Raw genomic sequence first — 22,933 nt, 5'->3', positions numbered from 1 at the left:
GGCATACTGTGTCCACCTTTAGTATTTTGGACAAATTTGGAACATAATATACCTCCAAGATTCATAACACCCATGAATTCAAGGTGACAATTTATGTTTGCCTCATTTTTATTTATCGAAGTATCAAATCCAAGTTGCTGGAGTGAAGAGCCAACATTTCAACATTGGCTTCACTCTCCATATACTTATTGATTGTGAGGTGCAGTAAGAAAGAAAGAAAGAAAGGCAACATACTTTAATTGTTGATTTAATGTATTAAGCACCAGCTTAACATGATCATTGAAACAGTCGGATAACAATGTTATGTCCACGTTCTTATTCAGTATAAAATCATCTTAGCCACACAAAAGCGGAGGCACAAAAAAGGGGGAAAAACATGACAACACAAAAAAAAAAAGCATCTTCCGAATCCTAGAATTAGCTTCGATTCAGCTTCCTTGCATTAGTAGAATAACTACTGGTAGTCCTGAGTCATCTACTGTCCAGGAGCCGACAGGCTTTTGTTCATGAACTGTTTCTTGGTGAAGCACACCCACCACTGAAAAAAAGAAGTCACAGTCTGAGTTAAACCCAAGCTCAAATACCCTCACAACAGCCACACTGTCAAATTGCTAGCTTTTCGATAGGGCAGCTGGTTTACATCAGGTATTTGAGGAGACGGTCACGTGTGTTGGCAAGCCAGAGGTCGCAAGTTCGAGGCTCAGTCGGAGCAAGTCGAATTGCGGGGCGACTGTTTGCAACAACGTCTGTTTCACCCTCACATGAGATCTGACAGGTAGGGAGATGTATAAGTAAGTTATAAAGAGGTTTGACGTCTCACCTTGCTTGGCTTGTCTGTCTGGGGGTCAAACACACGGTCACACAGCCTCAGACCCGTCTCCTGGCGGACCTGCTGCAGGTACGCCCTCATGGACTCTGACAGGGGAACATCAGATCAACAACATCAGATACATCTGTCCAAACAAATTACTGCTAACTGAGCAGCCATAAACAGCTAAATAACAATGTCGTTCATGAGTGCAACACATCAGGACCTTCAGTCCCTTCTCTACTCAACAGTACTTTAATGTGAGGAAACATAGGAAATGAGCCGAGGTGCCGTCACACCTGCTGCCGTTGATAAGGCCCAAAAAGGGATGATTTTAAACCCCTCTCCCCAGTCCCCACACCTCGTCTTGAAGACATATCATAGTCCTGGTCCTTACCCTCTTCCTGCTTGTTGCTGGGCTTGGCGTACATGGCGTTCAGGGGGAAGCCAGGCTCTCCGGGGATGGGGAAGTTAGTGATGCCAAGAGTGTACATCTCCTTCTCTCCCTGGCCTCTGGAGCTGCACTGGAAACACAAGAACCAGAAATGCAGGGGTTGTGAAGTTAGCCATACAAAACAACCCTATGGAGGAGGGAGGGATACAATTTCAAATTGGTATATTTCCAAGTATTCAAATTGGGCCCATATCACATTACTGAAGGAGCGCAAAACTTGGCCTTTCAGTCATTTTAACCGTTAAATCGGAAATGTACGTTGGTAATTAATCAGATGCAGTTACCTTCTGTAGCTTCTTTAGGCATTCAGAGATGTACAGGGTGACGTAAATCAATGTCCTGTCTGCCTCGTTCTGAAAACACAAACAAATACAGTAACTTGTGAATTCCTGGGATACACCAAAACATCAAGACAGCCTAAACCTCAGTATCAATCTGTTGTCTGGGGGTTGCACACATCATTTCCAGATATGTCTACAGATCTACAAGAGCAGAGCCTAGTTCCAGTCAGGGCAGAGAGCTGTGAAGCAGAACTATGGGAAGACTGTATAGCCAAGGGCAATCTTCAGACAGGTTGCTGAGACATGTCGGAAAACCAGAGGCAAACCTCTAGGAAGAGGTCTAAAGGGGGAGGGAGGGGCTGCTCAGGAGCATTCCATTCCCTGAAATATAGTCTACTTAACAGAGCACACAATTAGGGCAACATAGGCAGTATGTATGTAGTATATACCACAGAGCAGTTATGCCATACATTCACCTTTTTCAATAAACATTTGAATAAACCGTCTGATAATCAAATAATCAAATGTTCCATACCTTGATTTCGTAATTCTTAAAGAAGACGTTGGCTTTGAAGTAGTAGATGGCCTCGTCAATTATGTCTGAGTCTTTGGCTGGAACGAGAAGGAAGAGAGTCGTTTACACTCTACAGTCGTTTTTTAGAGGATGCTGGTCAAGTTCTTCAAAATTAAGAGGGTGATGACTTCACAGACTTATGATAACACCAAATAAGGAAGCAAGATGCATTAACCACAGAGTGAGACAGAAATGTAATGACAGAGAATCTGACAGCAAATGCAGGTTCGATAATGGATATCAATCCAAATATGTGGTATCTCACTTAAGGGTTTGTATGCCATCATCTTGCAGTCCGGGACATTTAGTCAATTCTATGATGAATGGGTAGGAGCGGCTATGCGAAACCACATTCGGTCTTTATGAAGGCATTTTTTCCCCCAATATTCATACACATTTTCAAGTTCTGTGACTTACTCTCTTTCGGTGCAGGGCCCTTGAACTGGGTTTTGAGGGGAAGCATAGCCATATTCCCCACCATTTTGGTGTCAGAATCCATCAGGCCTGAGTGATATGCCTGCGGAGACAGAAGAAGTTGAGGGCTTTCATACTGATGATCTTTTTATCAGACAATGGTCTTTTTAACTGACGAGATACACTACGAGAAGACCCAGCTATGGATGAGATTGCTCGTTAGCTGTCATCACCACAACATAAGCAGCAAGCCAGAAGTACCACCATCAATTTGTTAGCTAGCTATCTGGCTAGCGCGATGTATTAAGATAGCTAGACGCTCATTTGTCAGACAAATAATCACATTTTAACGTATACATATTATAGAGGTGAATACATTGGGACATTGTGACAAAAGTAGGTTCCACTTACCGGCATTTTGAATGATAAATACCAATCTTTCAGCCCAGCAAAAAAAAAATATGTCAGCGTTGCAGGACGCTGCTTCCTGCTTGTCCCACCCAACAGAATTTACAGGAAATGGACAGATGTTGTGTGTAGTGTTGTCCACAGGGTGGCGACATACAAACACCATTCTCAGAGCTGACAGCTTGACATTGTTTTCCAAGTTTTATTGACAAAATATTTTTATTTATTTTTATTGAGAAAATAGCTTTTTTCAATTGTGGCAATAGAGTTCTGGTGAAATTAAGTAAAACAAATATCCTGGTTGTCACTGAGTGAGGAAACGTAACGGAAAATGATAAATAATGCATCTTAAAAACATCACAAATGGACAAATAATTATTCTAGGATTAGGAATAAATAACATTCAATGTCAAGGCATGATATTTGAAATCTGCACGGAGCGCTTCCCTTTGATTCTCAAATGTCCTTGTCAAAGTGGGAGTATCTGCTTTTTTTCTTGGCAGAGCCCCCCTTCCTGTCATTCCTCAGCCCTGAAAGAACTCGTCGTAGTTTGTGTTGCTCGGTTCCCCTTCCTCAGTCTCCTGGAGAGAGAAGGACAAGGAAAGTGAGTGGGACGACTGTTATAATATTGAGTTGTGTGTGCAAGGCTCCAGGCACAACTTTCGGTCCACAAGGAGACAGTGCAGTTTTCACCTTTGGCTCCTTGAACTCCAGGTCTTCTCCGTACTGTATGGAGAAGTCGATGTGCTGCAGCACAATGTTGATGCCTTCCTCATCTGTGCGGTCGAAGGGCAGGAACCTCACCATGCTATAGTCATCAATCTGGGAGAGCAAGAACATTTTCAATGTGATTTTTTCAAGGGTTCTAGCGTTGACACTTGGTTTGCCATTGTTGTTGTGTTGGTAATTCTATGAACTTCTGTAACGCATTAGGAAGTTACCCGCACAGATCAATAAAGAAATAAGAGGTTAACAGTCCGGCTTAAGAGGTTAACAGGGTCTGAACACGGCGTGATCTTACCAGTCCAACGATGGCCTCAGTCAGCTTCTTGAACTTCTTGCTCCTGTGGGAGCAATTGTCCTGCATCAACGAATACATGTCTGGGTCCAAGTACCTGTATGGAGAGAGAGCAAGATCCCTCAGCGCCAGCCAAAACAGAACTGCTTAGCATATATGAGCTAGAGATGAGGCAATCCAACACACAGAAAAGACACCCATCCAACCCTAGGAACACATGCATTCAGACACATGCAATTACGTGCACACGCACACACACATACATAATAGGAGGGATTATATCCCATCTGGCACATACTTTTCTATTTCCTTCTTGGCGTTGGGACCGAGTAGGTCAATTTTGGTCATAATGTTGACCGAAGGGATCTCCAAGGACACCATGGCACTCAAAGCAGCCATGACACCCGAGATGAACTGGGAAGGGAGACAAAGCAAGAGCTCATCATAATTGAACTGGCATCTGAAAATCCCTCAGATAATACTTACAGTTATTACATTGTAATTAACTGGTCTCGTATCATTATGTATTGAGACAGCGAGTGAAGAGCTGTGTGTGACAGGGCCTGAAGGAATGAAGTCAAGATGGTTGACATCAGAGACGGCGGCCATCTTGTTTGTTACCTTGAAGGTCTCCACCATGAACTGAGAATCGACCAGAAAGACGCCACACACACGGAACTCCCACTGCTGGAGCTGGTCCACCAGCTGCCTCATCACAGGGAGGTGTGTGTACAGCTCTATCTGACCTGCAGACATCACAGACACAGACAGGGTCAACCTTGTTGTCCTCGTCGTCCTCATCCTCATCATCATCGCCGTCCTCATCATTTCCACCACAATCATCATCATCAATACCATAATTTCCACCACAAACATCATCATCATCCTCACCATTACATCAACCATTACCAACCATGTGCTTCACTAGAACCAGTCAGACTGTCACTGTAATCATCATCATTGATCGTCCATACTCATCCCCCTCTTTTACTAGAACCTTACCAGGGCAGTCAAACAGAACCTTACCAGGACAGTCAAACAGAACCTTACCAGGGCAGTCAAACAGAACCTTACCAGGACAGTCAAACAGAACCTTACCAGGGCAGTCAAACAGAACCTTACCAGGACAGTCAAACAGAACCTTACCAGGGCAGTCAAACAGAACCTTACCAGGACAGTCAAACAGGATGTAGTCATCCTCCACATGACCCAGGCTTTCCTCCAGCCAATCAAAGTTGTTGGCGAAGTACTCCATGCAGAAAACTAGTCCTCCGTTAGGGCCGAACCGCATGGAGTCATCCTCCATCACATCATCCACCATGATCAGCTCTCTGATGTCTGAGGACGGGAAAACTGCCTGTCAGGACCTTTCTTTTCTCTTTTAAGATAATTTTTGGAGTGGGGCAGTCCCACTCTTATATTTTTTATTGGATAGAGACAGTGAAGATAGACTAAATTAAGGAGGAGAGGGTATGTCAGCAGGGCATGGGCCGGAACCCATGCCAACATGGGCATATGTGTGCACTATAGGCCATGATGCTAGATCACCCCAGGACATTACTAATGAACAGACAGAAGTGTCATTTTGTCCTGTATGACCCAGCTGATGAAATGTGCCTGGGGTTTCTCACCTGCCATGACCGGATAATCAAAGTGTTCAGCTGCTGGGTCCAGGTTGACCACCTGTACTGAGCGGTTGATGGCTTCAGCATGCTTGATCAGGGTAGAGCAGTAGGTACTCTGATATGGGGGGTAGGAGGAAGATACAAGTATTAGCTACGAAACAAACAGAACTGGTTTGAACAAAAGTCACAAACATGCATGGATGAGCTAGTATGTGAAAATAATGAGAACAAATAAGTGTGAGAAAGAAAATCATAAGATCTTGGAATGTCAAAACTGACACTTGTGCTGGTCTTTAGCGTGCAAGCAAGTCAAGTGTTGTTAGTCTGTTTAGCTGTAAAAGCCACATTGCATTTGTTGGATTCAGCAAGCAAAGAAGAAAGCTAGCTAGCTGACACTTTGAGCACATACTCAAAGTGCTTTGAGGTTTAGCGATAGCATTTCAGCACCACCAGACTGGATAGCTGATGGCATGGATAGCTAGCAGGCTAGTCGGCTACTACCACCAACCTTTCCACTTCCCGCTGGGCCCATCACCAGTTGTGCGTAACGAGGCATTTTAACACTCCCGTCCCAGACAATACGATGACTTAAACCACAGAGGATGAACTCTCCGAAACAATAAGACGTCGCCTGATGGGTTTGTCTAGAAAAGTCGGCTACACCATCTCCTGTACTTCGGCATCCCCTCCTGTCAGTAAATCGTGGCGCAGTTCACCGCTAACAACATGCTTGCTCGTTTCGCGCACAACCGTAAACTACGGATAGTGAATTGGGCCAATTGGGCTGTCGTTCCTAGAGAAATGTAGTTCTCGAAGGACTTCGGTAGATTACTATCTATCTGCGGACCCTAGTCTGTGCTGAATTCGGCAGGCAAGCTGTATTTCTGTATATGCGGTTATAGTCAATATTATAATTGGTATAGGCTTAGGTGTTTCTTGGTGTGTCACTGACTTGGCCCATGAAAAAGCAAGTGACATTTGTTGAAAATGCCCAAGGCAACAGAGCGCATCGGATGCAACAGGGTAGGAGTGTCTTCTTGCCATCAAGGTAAACATGCATCACTCACTGTCACTCGTTGCAATGGTCTTGCCTGACATTGTGTTCGTCTACCTGTGTTTCAAACATGTTGGACAAGTATTTGAATTGAACGTTTTCCAATTTTTCCAACGTTTTCCACGTTTTTGTTTGGCCTCCTTATTTTGTTGCAAGAACAATTTCCACATCATGTCGGATGAATTAAAGTGTCTAGGTCTTGCTGTAATTATGATTCTAAAGTCATCATCATGTAATCAAATCATTAAATGGGATTCAATGAAAAGGACTTCTTTGATCAATCAAATAAAAATGAACTGATTTGCATTGCAGGTCTGCACATCAGTCAAAGAGGGGTAAGTTCATACGCTTCAAGATAAATATATATTTTTAGAAAAACAACAACATTGCTTTCAATATGGTATGTAGATTGCAACCTGAGGACACTCTGTGGCGTGCCTTAATCAGAGGAAACACTACACCTGAGATTGGTCTGGAGACATCGGTTGGAACAAGAAGACAGCTCCATTGTGCTGTGTTCTCATTTAGGCTATAAGGGGCCGTTAACCTATATTCTGTCATGAAATGTCCCAATTTGTCATCAACTCATAGATAATCAAGTGCTATGACATTACCTTTGAGAAAGGGTGATGAAAACTACATTTGGGGGAGATAATTGATAGACTTGACCTAGTCATTAATCAGTTGAAGTCTGAATTTTTATTTCATGTCCTGTCTGTGCAGCATTGGTCAATGTGAACCTTGACAATGGGACGAGAATCCAGAGAACTGCAACGGCAGGGCAGACACCAAAGATCCAACACATACAAACCATACAGATTCCCAGGACGATGGCTGGGGCCCCTTTCCTACAGGTGCGTCCAGGAGAAAAGACTGTCGCACACAATAGGTCGCATTCTGCTCTTGTTAAATCACACTCCCTCCTGAGAGCCACATCTGTTGCATTTCAGATGTTCCCCCTGGTGCTATAGTGTGATGTCAGATGTGCAACCCTATCCTGTATCCCTGTTCCTCTCCTAGCACTCAGGGCTGACACCAGGGCAGAAGCGTTATCTGTACACCATTGCGGATGCCTCCAGCACAGACCACGTGCGTAAACTCATGCATCAGCATTACCTCAACATTCTACACAGGTGCATCAGCACAGGTATTAAAGTCCTCGTACATAAACACATACATAAACACATCTTTCAATGGGTATGCTGTTCCATTGGTCCATATGCAGTATGCTCCCATGCCTTATATACATTAATAAGAGGTGTCCATATGATTTTCACGCTATTTCTGTTTGAAGGCCTCAACTCTGTCAGGGACAGGAATCTAGTAATGAGTCCTGAAGTTGGATCAACACTATATCTAAATGAGGAGAGTGAGAAACAGTCCAAAGTTCCCAACAGGACCATGCCAAGGGGACAGAGACGCATCAGTGCAAAGCATTCTGGGAAAACCATTCTACCAAAAATCCCCAATCAGACAATGAGGTAGAGTGATATTGCTTTTAACTTAAAAAAAAAAGAAAAAAAAAAGAGGCTCCAGGAGGAAAGAAATATCAGACATCATGTTTGAATCATTTTTGTCTGTGCCGAATACTACAGGAATTCAACTGGTACCTCACCATCAAAAGACAGAAAGACCAAAAAACACAGGGCAGAAGTGTCCCCCCGCACAAGAAGTACGTCTCAGGTTGTAAAGAAGCTTTAGTCTATTGGGCAGTTGTTAATTCTCGGTTAATTTTCAGCTCATATCTACGCCTTTTGTTGTCAGGGTGTTTTATTATTACTATATTATATTGCTGATTTGTTGATTGTTGTGATTGTTGTTGAACGAGGAGCAAGATTCCAAAACTTCTCGGTTCATTTTCAGCTCATATTTACACCTTTTGTTGTCAGGGTCCAAACCTCGGGAGGATGACCTTGACTTGGAAGAGATGGCTGACAACTCTCTGAGCGATTGCATGAGCTCACTGTCCATGGGGGACGGGACGGGGACATGTTCTCCCATACTGTATGACACCCTAATGCCTGGAAATACTCCTGGCTCCTTCGCATGTCACAGTGATTTTATAAATAGTGACTTGAATTAGGTTATTGGTCTGCTACACCTTTGAAAACATTGTATCATTAACAATCGTGATTTATTGTTATGTAATAAGAACAAGTGAGTGAGAGTAAAATAGGATTTTATTATGGGGAAATTGGAAAATGAGTGAAAGAAGGTAAACTAATAACGTACTAAAGGCCTGGAGCTACATGTACTGTACGTAAAGGGAAATTTACATGACAATAAGTAAAAAATAAAAAAAAAAGTGGCACCAAATATTTCTTTAATGACATTTTGCAAATTCATGTGACATTATTGCATTCTCTACATACACTCGATGTTAGGTCAATCACAAGCAAATGCTGATGACATATAAAGGATATTATACATTTCATTGTTAAGTTAGCAGACAGTTATGGTACAGCATTAGCATTGTGGTGACGATGATGGAGCTGCAGGGAAAAAGGAATGAAATGATACACATAGTGAACGACAGCGCCCCTGCCTCACCCCTCCCTCCCTCCCACCCTCCCTCCCTCCCTCCCTCCCTCCCTCCCTCCCTCCCCTCTTGCACTGGACTGGACTTAGGATTTCTTGTATTCGATTCTCTCCACTTTGACATCATCTCCGATGAGCTGATAGACGTACGTGACCACCGTGGATGCTTGGATGTCCATCAATACAAATGATGGGATGATGTTGCTGAAAAGAAAGATCGGTTTATCAAGATTATATGTCACACTAGTCATACAACCTATTATGAACTAAGCAGGCCACTATGGACCAGAGCTTTTGTTAAATGTCTGAAACGTAGAGGTAAATATCAAATGAACAACTCCATCTTCCTCCATACCTCTCCAGGGGGTTGTAGGCTCCGGTGGCCGAGCCAGGGTTGATGTAGAACTTGTTCTCGTTCTCGAAGGCCTCAAACTTGTGCGTGTGTCCAGAGATGAGGATGTCGACGTCCAGCTGCCTCTGCAGCAGCGCCAGGCTGGCCATGTCTCCCCAGGGGATCACCTGGTGCCCGTGGATCAGGCCGATTTTAAACTGTCCCACCGTCACCACCTTCTGCTCCGGGTAGTTTAGGTTCTGGAGGACAGAGAAGGAAGGAATCTGACAATTATTGCTACTTCATTCATTGCACCTTTGCACTAATACTGTAAATTATTGCTGCTTGACATTGTATTACTATTGTTATTATTATTACAGTCATTACTGCTGCTACTGACACTACACCCTTAAGCACTACTACTGTCACTGTTGTATTGCTGATTTGTTGATTGTTGTACGAGGAGCAAGATTCCAAAGCAATCAATTACAGCTGTATGCGATGTACGTGACAAATAAAACTAGAACATTTAGATTAGATTCAAATGAAAATAAACAAACATCCACTGTTTTGATGGTCATGCCCAATGGACCTTCTCATAACCCATAGGACTATTTCTTCTTCTATAGCCAGTCACATGCATGTCTAAGGAGGAGTAGCATTTAGTACTGCTAGATTGCATTTCTAGGCCCGGCCAGGAAGCAGAGCTCACTAACTTCCAGGTGAAACAGGAAGGTTAGCCCCAGCTAGTTGTTGGTATTGGTCAATGCTCAAGGGTGAAATAGTGATTTGTGTCTGAATCATTTGGTCTATAGTATCAACAGATCAGATATAGGTAGTGAGACATGTAATAATTCTATAATAAAGAGAGCAAGGTGGATAATGACCTCGTCAAAGTCTCCTCTGACAATGTGGACGTCCCCAGCCAGAGTCTTCAGGTAGTCATAGCTCTCCTTGGTGCAGAGGTTGCCTGTACAGAGGATGTGCTGGATCTTGCCTGGCACCAGCAGTTTCTTGAACTTGGCTGGGAGGGTGTTGCATCGGTGGGGAATGTGCAGGTCACCTAACACCAGGACCAACTGGCAGCGCACAGTTCACAGAGGCTTGGGTTAGCAATGAATAAAGGATAGAGTTTGTCTGAGCCAGAATTAGGCCTAATTGAATCAGCCTCCTTTTAGATAAACAAGAGTCAGCTGATTTGATTTTGGACCATCATTTGAACAATGGCATAGAAATAGCATAGCCTGTTTCTTTCATGTAATCTAACCAACATTCCACTTGTTTCTCTTCTACTGTGTAGCCTGAATTGAAATTAAACTGGTACATAAGAGAACAGTGGGGGTGAGTGAACCAGGGTCTCCAGGGACTGAGTGGCTGAATCCAAACTGTGCCTCTCGTATACGCTACAGAACAGCAGCTAGGATTAGATTGTATCATAAAGAAAAATAGTAAAATAGTCATGTCTATGAGCAATGAAATAATACAAAGTTTTTACAAGTCTAAAATTAGAATAATATAAAGGAGACACAAATGGATTGGGACACTCAATAACAGGAGACACTAGAAGGGTTCGCCTAATTCACCATCAAACCACCAACACACAAGGTATCCAACACTACAGATCACAAACTGTGAAACACTAAGACTCATTCACTAACTAATTTGAACATAGTGTGTGCAGAGTGTCTTTGTGTGCACATGTGTGGGTGAGCTAGTAAATAATAGAAATGCAGTAAAGACTTTGTTACCATCCTCACAAGTGTTCCAAGCAGAGAAATACACCCTCACTGTGAATCTGCAGCCCTGACAGTGCAGTGTTACCATGACAGCCACCCACCACCATTAGAGTGCAAGACAAGCCTCCACAAGCAGGGTGAGGAGAACAGGCAGAGGACAGGGTCCAACACAGAGAGCGGGGAACTTACCCGGTGACCAGCCTGAATACAACGCAGTGGTTGATTGGAGACGAGGCGGGGGGGAGGGAGGAAGGGAGGGACGTGGGGGTGAGGGACGTGGGAAGTAGGATGTGTGTGAAGATGTCAGGATGAGGCGTGATAAAAGATTTTTTTGGGGGGGGAGAGAAAAGAAAGAAAAACAGATGGGACAAGAAGGAAAACTGAAATTAGAAATTAAAAGTGGATGGATTAAGTAATTAGGCATTCCAAACACATAAGAAACGTTAGGTGACACAATGGCAGGCTAAAGGTTGCTGGTTAGTGATCGACACTGAGGCGTGAGAGAGTGAATCATGGTACCGGGATTAGACAGGTGCCAGGGGCCGGCCATGGTCTGGTCTGGTAAACATCAACTATGGTTGGTTAGCTAGCGAGCTAGTCATGCAACTTGAAGCTACGGTTTCCTCCTTATCACACAGATAACAAAAAGGCATTGATAATGAACAAATAATAACCAACTGATACTAGGACACCGTGCGGGTGGAGAGGGTGAGTGGAGAGCATAGCTGCAGCTTGTTGCTTTCGGTTTATTTACTGATCAGTCCAGTAGTCTGAACACTTCTTCAGCTGTCATGTGATCGTTCATCCATCTCGGGCCAGCTAACCAACATCCTGTACAAACTACAGGCTTCCAGAGAAGGAGTTTTCCATAACAAGGCAGCTAGCCTCACCACCAACATGCAAGCGAAGTTCACAAAACACCCCGTTATAAAGAGAACGCTACAAAATAGAGAATTGACGGTGTTTCGGGCTTACCATCTTCTATTTTGCTGTATCTGCCTGGCTCCAGGAAGCGACTACGACGCACGGAAACGTAATGCACGTAGTCACAACGTAACGCCCACAGCCAATGAATGGCGAGTAATTTCTACGGATTCCAATGTAGGACCCAAGGAGCGAAGCCTTCGTTCGATAGGGATTCTTCGCATCTTCTTCATCTGCTCTGTCATTTTTTTGACGACCCAGGGCAGACAGGACCACTTTCACTGAGTTCATGTTGCTTGCCGAATCTTACAACTGCAAGTCGTTCTCAAGCCTCATCTTGTTCATAAAGGGACTGTTAGCCAGCAAGTAAGCCTACTGTTTCTGCTAAAAGTCAACTGACATACCAGAAACTTGAAGTCACCATTTCTAAAACATCAAATCATCATGTGACAATGACACTATAAATCAAGGTGATTTTTTTTTTTTTTTTTTTACAAAGGTTTATTGAAGTACAGTACAATTCATCAAAAAGCAGAACAGGGAAAATGAAAGGGTGGGCAGAAGAAAAGTAGGGATGGAGGAAGTGAAAGTGCATGTTCAAGATTTAAGATTTTGCACATCTACGCAGATGCTGTAGAAACATGAACAGCAACATATCAGTTTGCTATAATAATCCCATGATCTGTATCTGTGTATCCAAAACACACACACACACACACACACAATGTGAGTCCAGAGATCTTGGTGGTGTGCGAGTCTCCTGGTGCTGGCTGGCTGGCTGGCTAGCTGGCTAGCTGGCTGCCATGCTCTACTCCAGAGAGAAGTGCAGGGCCAGGAGCCCTCCAGAGCCCTGCAGGAGCTGGGTGGCAGGGTCAAACTCCAGTGGCACAGTCCTGGCCTTCGTTGTAGGCTTCAGGTCGCGCTCCATCAGCTGAGTGCACATACAGAAATGGATAGGCACACGTCAGTGACAGAAGAGATACATGCGCGCGCGCGCGCACACACACACTGCACGATTTATGGTGACAGACATGCATGCACTTGAGTATATATATTAGTCAATAGGACAGAAGAGTGGGGGGGGGGGAGTAAGGCCTTGTGACTTCACCTCATAGGTCGATAGTTCCAGCAGCTCGCTGATGTCCACCTCCTGCTGTGACAGGGGCTTGTTAATCGCCATGGCAGCCTTGGCCACGTCAGGGTGGTAATGCTTCTGCAGGGTCTATAACCAGGAGAACAGGACAGGAAATAAAGTTTGTTTTTATTTATTCTTCCTGTAATGCGCATTGTATGATTCTATTTGTCTCGCAAGTGTGCTATATCAATAAAGTTTGATTTGAAAGTAGTAAGTGAGTGAGTGAGTGAGACTGTCTGTGTTTATCCATATGAATGAACGATGTCTTGTCTATCTGGAGGGATCTACACACCTGAAGCTCCCATAGGCTGCTCTCCAGGGCGTGGCACTGGGTGGGGTCCTCCTCCTCCATCAGGTACGGGTCATCACAGGGTTCTGTTGGAACAGAAACAAAAGCAGTTAAACATTTGTCTCTGTAAACACAGGCAATGACACCAGCTATGACACCACCACGGTGTGTGACACTGATAAATCAATATTGTACCCATTGTAAAGCACTTTGCATGAGGAAGCAGAATACCCCAGGCATTTCTTATCACCAAAATCGTTATCAAAATGCCTGACAGGCTGATTGGAACCCGTCTTCAGAGCATGTGTGGGTATTGGAGCAGACGTGTACGGTTTAGCCAGTTAAGTGTAAGGGGGTGAAATAAGGAAGGGACACCCACCGGCTGCTGCACTGGGGCGGTGAATCAGGACGCGGCAGGAGGGGTGACGGCGGATCAGGTTGCAGATGAAGGGCAGTATCATGAGCAGGGCAGCAGGGGGCGCTGTGAGGGCCAGCCGGGCCAGGCGTTTGGCAAACGCAGCCACCAAGTAGACAGGCAGGTGACTGAGGGGAGAGAGGGGGAGGAAGAGGTGGGGGGGGGGGGGGGGGGGGGGGGGGGGAGAGAGAGAGAGTGTGTGTGTGTGTGTGTGTGTGAGAGAGAGAGAGAGAGAGATGGTTACTTCTCTACAGCAAGACAAACGTTCAAATTAAAATGGCTGTCGTCAATAGAGAATGGAGTGAAAACGGAGGAGAGGTCTTACGTGGAGGAGAGGAAGAGGTTGGCCAAATGGAAGAACCGTGCTCTGTACTTGACATGGAAAACAGACGGCTCCAGCAGATTGTACAAGTTCTTGTAGAAATCTGGGTAATCTCTGTAGACAGACAGACACACTGACTTTGTCAGAGGGGGGGGGGGTCGTAGCTGGAAAAATTACACCACACCGTAGAAAAGCAGCTTCAACCTGAACAAGCGGAGTGGACCAGGAGGACCCCTTCTCATGGTTGACCATGTGGAATACTCACAGGTTGTGTTGGTGGATGAGCACAAACAAGCCGTTGAGGGCCAGCAGACTGATCGCTCCTCCTGTAAACACACACACACACACACACACACACACACACACACACACACGTCAGATGACCTACTCCATACAACATTAACCACATTGTACACATTCACAAAAATACTCTCTGCAGAGAACTAGGAACACAGCACGTAATGAAAGGCCCACTCACCAACTTCATAGGCTGCAGAGAGGAAGTCGATCATCAGCGTGGGCTTGCTCATGTGGGGCAGGATGGAGTCATGGAGGATCACCAGCACCCTCTTGTACATGCTGCTTGGCAACTACAGGGGGCGACAGACAGACAGACAGACAGACAGACAGACATGAGAGGGGAACTGGACAAGTGTATGCCACTGCAACCTGCGTTTATGTCTGTGTGGATAGAAATGCTTGCCAGGAAAATGTTACTCTGGGCTTGTAAAGACCCCAATGAATAAACACAGGCCAAGGTGGTGTACATGGTATACAGGGGACAGTTTACCTTGTACTTCAGAAATCCAAGCCACATCCGCTCAAAGGCACGCTTATGTTCCTGGAGGGAGAGGAGATGGCATCTCAGTACAGATTTATCATTCAGTGATAAACAAGGCTGAATTGTGAGATTATGCTTACTTTCAGTTTAGCTGCTTTCCAGTCCTCGTGTTTAGCTGTAGAATGAAATAGCTTGAATTAAAAAAAAAAAGTGTTGCATAAGTGTACTGGAAAAATGCTGAAGCAAGGAGTAACCATGCACATTTTCACCCATGAGACCTTGTGACAACCAAGCAATGACCAATACCAACAAGCGGCTGGGACTAACCTTCCTGTTTCACCAGGAAGTTGGTGAGCTCTGCTTCCTGGCTGGGCATGTTGATGTTGGACAGCAGGGTGAACACGTTGTTTTGGTAGACGGGCATCACTGCCTGAGGACAACAACAACAACAACAACAACAACAACAACAACAACAACACACACACACACACACACACACACACACACAACGTTGGTCGGCCGACAACACGGACAAGCATGTCAGTAGAAGAGACTTTGGAAGAGTTTTAAGTCATTTAGCAGACGCTAAGTAAGTGAATCAACGACACAACAGTCATCGTAAGTAAAAGCCGATGATAAGAATAAGAACAAGTGCCATCGGCAGTCACAGCGCTGGAGAAAGGAAGAGAAAATGTTTGGCCACATGGCCAAACAATCACTTGGCCAATAGCAGACCCGGTGGAATTAGAGCTTACCCCTTTGTTTTTGTCCAGGACCTTGGCCACGTTCTCCCGTAAGGAGCTCATCACATAGAAGCGCACATCCTCCATCTCCAGGAACTCCTGGAACCTGGATATGAGGAGTGCCATGTCTTCTGTCTGAGAGAGAAGCTTCTCCACCAATGCCTGGCGATCACAGAGCAATGGATCAATACAGACAGCAGTAGCCAATATTAATCTCACACAGATCCAGACATGTGCTGAAGCAAGGCAAGGCTACTAACATAAGGAGAACGCCAAACATGGACATATAAATATAATATATATATATACACAAATACACACAGCAATTCATTATGGAGTTCATGAACAATTTCCCACAATGATTGATTCCACAGTGTGTGACTCTGAAACTCAGAACTGCCTCAAAAGCATTATGGTGCCTATGATTGAGCTATGCCTCTGGTCTCACCTGTATGAGCTCTCTTGGGAAGCTGTAGTGTTCACTCCAGTCCAGGTCCTGCAGGGGAAACTTCCCTTCCACGGAAGCAAACTTCATCAGCGCACACACGGCACTCTCCTGCAGCAGACGAGAGACAGCGTCACAAACCCAGTCAGCATTCTACCAACACCTTCACAAGGACTCTCTGAACAGCAGTAACAGCTACTCATACATAACCCGTTTGCTCGTACGCTGCGTCCCATTTGTCCCCCTTTTCTTCTGAAGTATGGACTTTTCCGCTCTCTGATATGGACCGATGCTTACACCAAACCTATTCTTACAGTGTTGCAGCCACCAGTGACACAGTCACAACACAAAGGACAAGTGCAAAGACGTTACAAAGTACACACTAAATAAACACAAAATGTATACTTTCATACTTTGTATTTGTGTACTTTGTTACGTCTTTACACTTGTCATTCGTGGTGTGATTATGTGTCACTGGTGGCTGCAACACTGTAATTTTCCCTCAGGGAAGTATTATCTATCTCTCTTATTCATCCATGTTGAGGAAGCACAAGCACACACGACAGGATAAGGGTGGAGGATAAGGATGTAGCAATAAATAACGCATTGACAGCAGGACCCAGAATCCTTTCCCCTGTAGATGATGGTATCTCGTGTTGACGGAGAGACGCCTCACCTTGACCTGGAAGGACTCATGGCTGATGTGCTCCAGGAGCATCTCCACACAGCTGTTGTAACGATGGCGCACGAACATGCTGTACTTCTCCTCGCCGCTGCGCTCTCCTGCCACATATCAACACAGAGCACAAGTCTGTCACTGGCTCAGCCCGAAACATGACAAGACCTGCAACTACAGCATCCATTTGCTGAGTCCCATGAATGATGCCCGATTTGATATGATTTCATCATCAGTTTTATTTGTGTTACTGTTTATATTTCATCTATTATCCTTGTCACATTCTCTTGTTGATGATGATTGATGTTGTAGAGCTGCTCTGCCCTCAAGCATTTCGTTGCCTTGTCTACTTGCATTCAATGTAATGACAAATAAACGAGACTTGACATCATGCCACTAAGATAAAGCAATCTTTCAATTCATGTGTAAGGCCACTCACAACCAGTAGCCTAGCTGGCCGGCTCTTTGAGACAGATAAGAGTTTAAACTCAGAGGCACGGCTTGTGCCACACATCCCCTCATTTGAGTTTGCACAGTTGGCATGCTCACCATTCAACATGTCCTCCTCTTTGGGAAGTTGTCCGACATACAGGTCGCCCCTCTCCAATAACGTGCAAAACATTTTGCTGCATGAATAGATGGCATTGACAACGCTCTTCTCTTTCTCTGACTGAAGGTAAAAATGGACAAAAAGACATTCGTTTGGTTAATTCATGCCGGCATTCGACTCTTATCGTACACATTGATGTTTGTAATAAAGTTCCTTACCTGAAGATACTCGAGAACGTCGAATATATCGTTAGCATGTTTTCTACTCTGAATAATAAGCTCTATTTTACTGTCGATATCAATTTTGGGTGTTTTTTTACGATCTTCTGATGAGTTGTCCGCACTCACGTTGCGCTTCTTGGTCGTCGCCATGTTGAATGTAGTTCAACATAAACAAGGAGTTACACTGTGTTATTCCGCCCTCTGGCGGTTGGCGGTGCTGAGGACCTTCACTTCAGTGTAAAAATAAATGTACAGTGAGACCATGATGCTTCCCATTATTTACATGATCTATAGCTCTTGATTTAATTATCGGATAAATCATGAAAACATCTCATCTTGCAAGGCAAGTTAAGACAGACAATAGCTTTCTTCAGTTGCATGTTATTCTGGACATTGAACTGACATTTTATAAAATGTGAAATGTATGTGTAACATACGTCTACCAATTGTTAGAAAGGATTGACAGTAATTGGTTAAGAAGGACAAAGGTTTTATTTCATTATTGAGGAAATAAGTGACATTATTGATCATATATTTTACATAGCAAAAAAACTAAACGCTTGTCATTTTTGGAAGAGACAGACAAGTATAAAAGGTATGTCCCCCACTGTCTTCTTGTCATGGGTGTCTTAATCCGACCCATTTCCCTCCTCATCATCGTCCTGGGAATGGGAAAAAAGACATGATGAGTCATCACAACAGAGTACCTGACCTGAACATGACATCACACGCCCTTCACCTGCTAAAACAAATACGGTACAACCACTTAGAATTGAACTGAAACAGCTAGCTCTGACGCAACACATCATTTCATGAGATGGAGTATCGTGGCTCATCACAGCGTGTTGCCACTTAATTCTTAATTCTTCTAAAATATGTTTTTAGGGCATTTCTGCTTTATTGGGAGATAGAAACAGTAGAGATTGACAGGAAGGATGACATGCAAGATGACATGTCGAGGGTGGGAATCGGACCTGGGACCTTGCGATTATGTGGTATGCGCATTAGTGTGCTACGCCACGAAGCGGCCCATTGCGACTTAATTCAACCGTGAGCGCCCTTAGCTGTTTCAGCATCACTTCTCCCAGTTCCGAGAGTATCCACGTACTCACCATCCTCTCGAGATTTTCATCGGCCCTGCGAAATATCCAAAAGGCGGTACCATACAGATTATCTTAATACCCCTCGTTAACCCAAAGCCACGGTGGAAAATTATGGGTTTTAGCCAATCACCCTCTGGGATACCTGGATACTATGCGGAAATGCTATGTTTGGAATTTTCCACCATGGCTTCGGGAAATGACGGGTATAACATTCATTTGTATGGACATTAAAGCAGCCTTTTGGATATTTCGTGGGGCCGATACGTCTCTGACGTACGTAGAACCAGTCCTGGTTCAATTAAGTCGCAAGCTACGACAAGCCAATACCACGACACATCCTGACATGGCAACGTCAGAGCTCTGAAACAACAAGCTGTGCAGTAGTCGTCACCACCACCACCACCACCACCACCACCACCACCACCACCACCACCACCACCACCACCACCCTCAACCCACCTGCAGCTTGTCCTTATCCCCCTGAGCCCCCGAAGCCGTGGCATCAAAGTCGTGTATGGGCAGTGTGGCCATCCAGCTGGCCATGGAGCCTTCCTGGCACTCCGTCTCCACGATGCTGGGGTAGATGTGCTCTTCCTTGAAAGCCTGGATAGCGCCCTCCTCCTGGCTCCACTCCAGACACTCGTGGAGTCCGTCCCCGCCGAAGCGCTTGTTGTACCTGTCAAAGTGCACCCTCTCCAGCACCAGGCCCAGCCCGGGGGCCTTGGGCACGTCCACCTTCCCCTCCCCCCAGCTGCGCTCCAGCACCTGGTCCTCCGCGTAGCCCTTCACCACGGCAATCACCAGGCCGATCATCTTCCTGATCTGGTGCATCATGAAGCTCTGACCGCGCACCTTAACCACGGCGAACTCAGCGCCGCCGCGCACGAACGGCGCGCCGCACGCCATCTCCATGATGTAGCGGCGGGCGCTGGGGTCCCGCGCGGCCTTCTGGGAAGTGAAGTTGTGGAAGTTATGGGTGCCCTTATAAGAGGCAAACAGACGGTTTGCTCTCTGCAGTGTCTCTGGCTCCAGGCGGAAGGCAGCGGAGTCCTGGGTGTTGTAGTCCTTCGGGGCGAAGGCCACGGTGGGAAGCATGTAGCAGTATGTGCGGGCGTCACAGCTGTTCTTAGAGTTGAAGCCCCCCGTAACGCGCTTGAGACCTGGGGGGGGGGGGGGATAACAGACGGTGCAAAGCATTTCTTTAGGTAAGTCTCAGTTGCCTATGTCTTGTCTACGGATTAGGCCTGGTCCTAGCATCAGATCCGACAGGAAACAGTGTTCAAAAGTCTCACCCAGGATTCTGATCTCTGCCGGGAGGTGGGAGTTGATCTTATCCATCACGTCCTCAATCAGCCAGAGCTTTAGCGACACCACTTGGCCAGCTGCAGAAACACCCTGACGGAAAGAAAATGGAGCCCATCGCAAAGCACAATAATCAACGTGTGTCAGAAGGCGCATGCAGCGTACGGCCTACTAGTGTCCATAGCTGGCAGCCCCTTGTGATGACACGCATTTACATTCATATTTTTGACGCCTTTATCCAAAGCGATTTACAACAAGTACATTTGTCTCAGTAAGTGAATCATCTATACATCAGTCAGCATCAGAAAAACAAATCTATGATAAGACCAGGGGCTATTGGCAGTCACAATGCTAGAAGGAAGGAAGGATTACTTAACTTTTTTTTATGATAAATGATTTACATGGGGGGGGGGGGGGGGGGGGGGGGTAGTGGGGTTGAAGAAGTCTTTAAGAGGCATAGTCATGATGGAGCCTGAAGAGACGGGTCTTCAGTCTACGGTGGAAGACGGGTAGTGTAGTGACACACCACACTAACCTCCAACCTCCATACCTTGTCTGTTCTCGCACATCTTTGGAAGGACATCTTCTTCATGTCGTCACCGTGGTTTTCAGGGATGCACTCTGCCTTCACCAGCGCTTTGACCAGCTCGTCCTCGATGGTTTTGAACTGAGCCGATCCTGAGTTTCTCTGAACCTCACAGAAACAAGAGCAGGTTGCAAATTCAGTGAAGTAGTAGTAGTTTCAGTGGGGGGTAGTAAGCTATTCAAGCGTCCCTCTCTAGGATGAGACTTCTGGAGAGAGGGGGGGGGGGGGGGACCAACCTGCATTCCATAGTATCCTTTGCCTGAATATGCCATAAGTAGGACCACTTTTCTTTTCTGGAGTTTCCTCTCGTCTCCTCCAGTCTGCTCTACGTCGGTTTTAAGTTTCTTTCTGACGTGCCCGTTCTCGCTAGAATCTCCATTTCCCTCTTCCGATCGTTTCAGGGACTTGGTCTGAGCGTTACCTGGCTCTTCACTCATGATCAGATGTGACCCCTCACACGCAAGCCAACCTGATGAACACAGTTAAACACCAGACACTGAAGTGAATCCAAGAGTGTGTCTCTTCCCCACCGCTGACGTTGTTCAACTTCCCATCACACCATCAGAGACGACTGGTGCTGAAAATCAAATGACCCCCCTCCCCTCCCCTCCCCTGGTCCCTGCATCTTAAACACTTGTGGTCATCTGAGAGAAGGCTTACTGGATAGGTGTGTAAGCTATTCCACTCAGTCTACGGAGGCAAGGTGTTGAAATGACCTTACGGGTTCCTAATTCTACACAGGGGTGGCTAGGTAGAGGGCAAGGGTTCCATTTCCACAAGACCTATCCTATCATCAGACCTGTGAAAGTGAATGTGGGCGATGCCACAGGGGAGAGAGCACCTGCCTGGAATGAAATGCAGTCATAGTCCATACTAGTACAGCAGTAGCAACTTAACGGACATCTAATGTATCTGGAATGTATTAAGATGACACATAACAGCCAGCTCTGTTTCTCTAAGACTTACCGTTGCTTTTTTTGATACTCAACACTCGTGGTCTTGCTAAGGCACTCAATAACGGTCTAATTCTCAGCATATCTTGTCAAACAATTGTTATTAGCGTATTTAGCTGCATCAGACACTGACATGAAATCGCTAGCTAAACATTAAATATCATGACTGGCTAGCTTGCTAACTAGCCATTGAAACAGTGCTAGCTACAAATCAAATTCAATGGGAAACCCCTTTCCAGGAGACTCACAAATTATCCACAAAAAGTCGTCAATTTGCCCGGTTTAGCACTGACATATATGTATATATATTGTTATATTGTAATTTTGGCACAGAGATAGTCAGTCAAGTAGCCAAGAAAAAAAAACTATAAGCTCTGAGCAACAGCAACACACATGGGAGTGATCAACTTTGACCTAGCTGCTATCGCGAGACTCGAGTTCACATTATTGACAGTCTGATTTATCCACTAGAGGGCAGCAGATCATTACAAACAAACACCGTTCAGAATGGGGCCGTAATCAGCATAAAGCAGTGTACATTTAGGCCGGTCCTTTTCATTTTCCCTTTGCGATCAAATAAAATCACCAAATGCCAACATTAAATACTAGGTCAACAAGCTTACAGGTGAATTGATCCAGATATCAGAAGAGAGTACACTGTATGAACATAGTATATAATTCGATGTTTACAAAAAACCCAAACAGAAATGTTTACTTTTATAAAAACTGTTTATGTCCAATGAAGCATAATATAGGTCCTGTTTGCAATAATGCATACGAGAGGCAATACATTACGTACAATTACATGCACATAGTTAGATCAGAGATGGTGGATTGTTCTACCATCTCTGATTAGATCTCTCTATTACCACAGAGAGCACCTTCTATTTTCATGACATTCCAGATTCTTTCTCCCACTTTTTCTTAGCACCTTATAAGGTAAGGTCTGGCACTGTGCCCAGAAGATGATGCCAAACTTAGCCCCACTATGGGAAAAGGACAGGAGCCGCCACACCCCCCTCTGAATACAAACAAACAAACAATGTTTCATTTGCCAATCAACCATCAATCAACTGTTTGGAATGTGGTATCTTCTGCCCCCAACCAAGACAACATACATGAATAATAAAAAGTAATTTAGCTTGATAACTAAGAAACGTTTAGGGGGTGATAGATAATGGCATCTGTTAACAATATAACAAACCTTCAACCGTATATTAGAAATACAAACAAATGTATTCAACTCA

General features: G+C 45.0%; 5 protein-coding genes across 7 annotated transcripts; all 5 read right to left on the bottom strand.

The window, feature by feature from the left end:
• Positions 1 to 231: 231 nt before the first annotated feature.
• arpc3 (actin related protein 2/3 complex, subunit 3) lies at positions 232 to 3,039 on the bottom strand. The gene is made up of 7 exons (XM_083669388.1): positions 2,943 to 3,039; positions 2,535 to 2,634; positions 2,079 to 2,155; positions 1,547 to 1,615; positions 1,206 to 1,332; positions 821 to 915; positions 232 to 538 (listed from the first exon to the last, which is right to left on the bottom strand). Exons 1-7 carry the CDS (start codon positions 2,946 to 2,948, stop codon positions 476 to 478), a joined length of 537 nt encoding a protein of 178 aa, XP_083525514.1. The 5' UTR covers positions 2,949 to 3,039; the 3' UTR covers positions 232 to 475.
• Positions 3,040 to 3,125: 86 nt separating this feature from the next.
• On the bottom strand, positions 3,126 to 6,320 carry gpn3 (GPN-loop GTPase 3). The gene is made up of 8 exons (XM_083669387.1): positions 6,091 to 6,320; positions 5,589 to 5,697; positions 5,128 to 5,295; positions 4,579 to 4,703; positions 4,256 to 4,371; positions 3,961 to 4,054; positions 3,633 to 3,761; positions 3,126 to 3,520 (listed from the first exon to the last, which is right to left on the bottom strand). Exons 1-8 carry the CDS (start codon positions 6,136 to 6,138, stop codon positions 3,464 to 3,466), a joined length of 846 nt encoding a protein of 281 aa, XP_083525513.1. The 5' UTR covers positions 6,139 to 6,320; the 3' UTR covers positions 3,126 to 3,463.
• A 2,921-nt stretch (positions 6,321 to 9,241) lies between these two features.
• Positions 9,242 to 12,274, bottom strand: vps29 (VPS29 retromer complex component). Its single transcript, XM_083669787.1, has 4 exons — positions 12,217 to 12,274; positions 10,393 to 10,584; positions 9,530 to 9,765; positions 9,242 to 9,378 (listed from the first exon to the last, which is right to left on the bottom strand). The coding sequence occupies exons 1-4, from the start codon at positions 12,217 to 12,219 to the stop codon at positions 9,261 to 9,263; spliced, it is 549 nt and encodes a 182-aa protein (XP_083525913.1). The 5' UTR covers positions 12,220 to 12,274; the 3' UTR covers positions 9,242 to 9,260.
• A 385-nt stretch (positions 12,275 to 12,659) lies between these two features.
• Positions 12,660 to 17,645, bottom strand: noc4l (nucleolar complex associated 4 homolog). Its single transcript, XM_083670109.1, has 14 exons — positions 17,521 to 17,645; positions 16,972 to 17,078; positions 16,299 to 16,406; positions 15,863 to 16,012; positions 15,435 to 15,537; positions 15,248 to 15,282; positions 15,117 to 15,167; positions 14,805 to 14,916; positions 14,592 to 14,652; positions 14,330 to 14,440; positions 13,969 to 14,132; positions 13,593 to 13,675; positions 13,274 to 13,387; positions 12,660 to 13,096 (listed from the first exon to the last, which is right to left on the bottom strand). The coding sequence occupies exons 1-14, from the start codon at positions 17,591 to 17,593 to the stop codon at positions 12,974 to 12,976; spliced, it is 1,395 nt and encodes a 464-aa protein (XP_083526235.1). The 5' UTR covers positions 17,594 to 17,645; the 3' UTR covers positions 12,660 to 12,973.
• A 576-nt stretch (positions 17,646 to 18,221) lies between these two features.
• pus1 (pseudouridine synthase 1) lies at positions 18,222 to 22,063 on the bottom strand. Of its 3 annotated transcripts, none has more exons than XM_083669546.1 (6): positions 21,700 to 22,063; positions 20,970 to 21,202; positions 20,698 to 20,841; positions 20,138 to 20,240; positions 19,305 to 20,005; positions 18,222 to 18,404 (listed from the first exon to the last, which is right to left on the bottom strand). In XM_083669546.1, exons 1-6 carry the CDS (start codon positions 21,767 to 21,769, stop codon positions 18,372 to 18,374), a joined length of 1,284 nt encoding a protein of 427 aa, XP_083525672.1. In that variant the 5' UTR covers positions 21,770 to 22,063; the 3' UTR covers positions 18,222 to 18,371. The 3 variants fall into 3 exon arrangements, with proteins under 3 accessions (XP_083525672.1, XP_083525673.1, XP_083525674.1); XM_083669547.1 differs by having other exon boundaries at positions 20,698 to 20,835; XM_083669548.1 differs by having other exon boundaries at positions 21,935 to 22,007.
• Positions 22,064 to 22,933: the final 870 nt, after the last annotated feature.

This window comes from Argentina silus (genome assembly GCF_951799395.1).
Source record: "Argentina silus genome assembly, chromosome: 5".
NCBI classification, from domain to species: domain Eukaryota; kingdom Metazoa; phylum Chordata; class Actinopteri; order Argentiniformes; family Argentinidae; genus Argentina; species Argentina silus.
The sequence above is the reverse complement of the archived record's forward strand: the minus strand, read 5'-3'. Positions and strand labels throughout refer to the sequence as shown.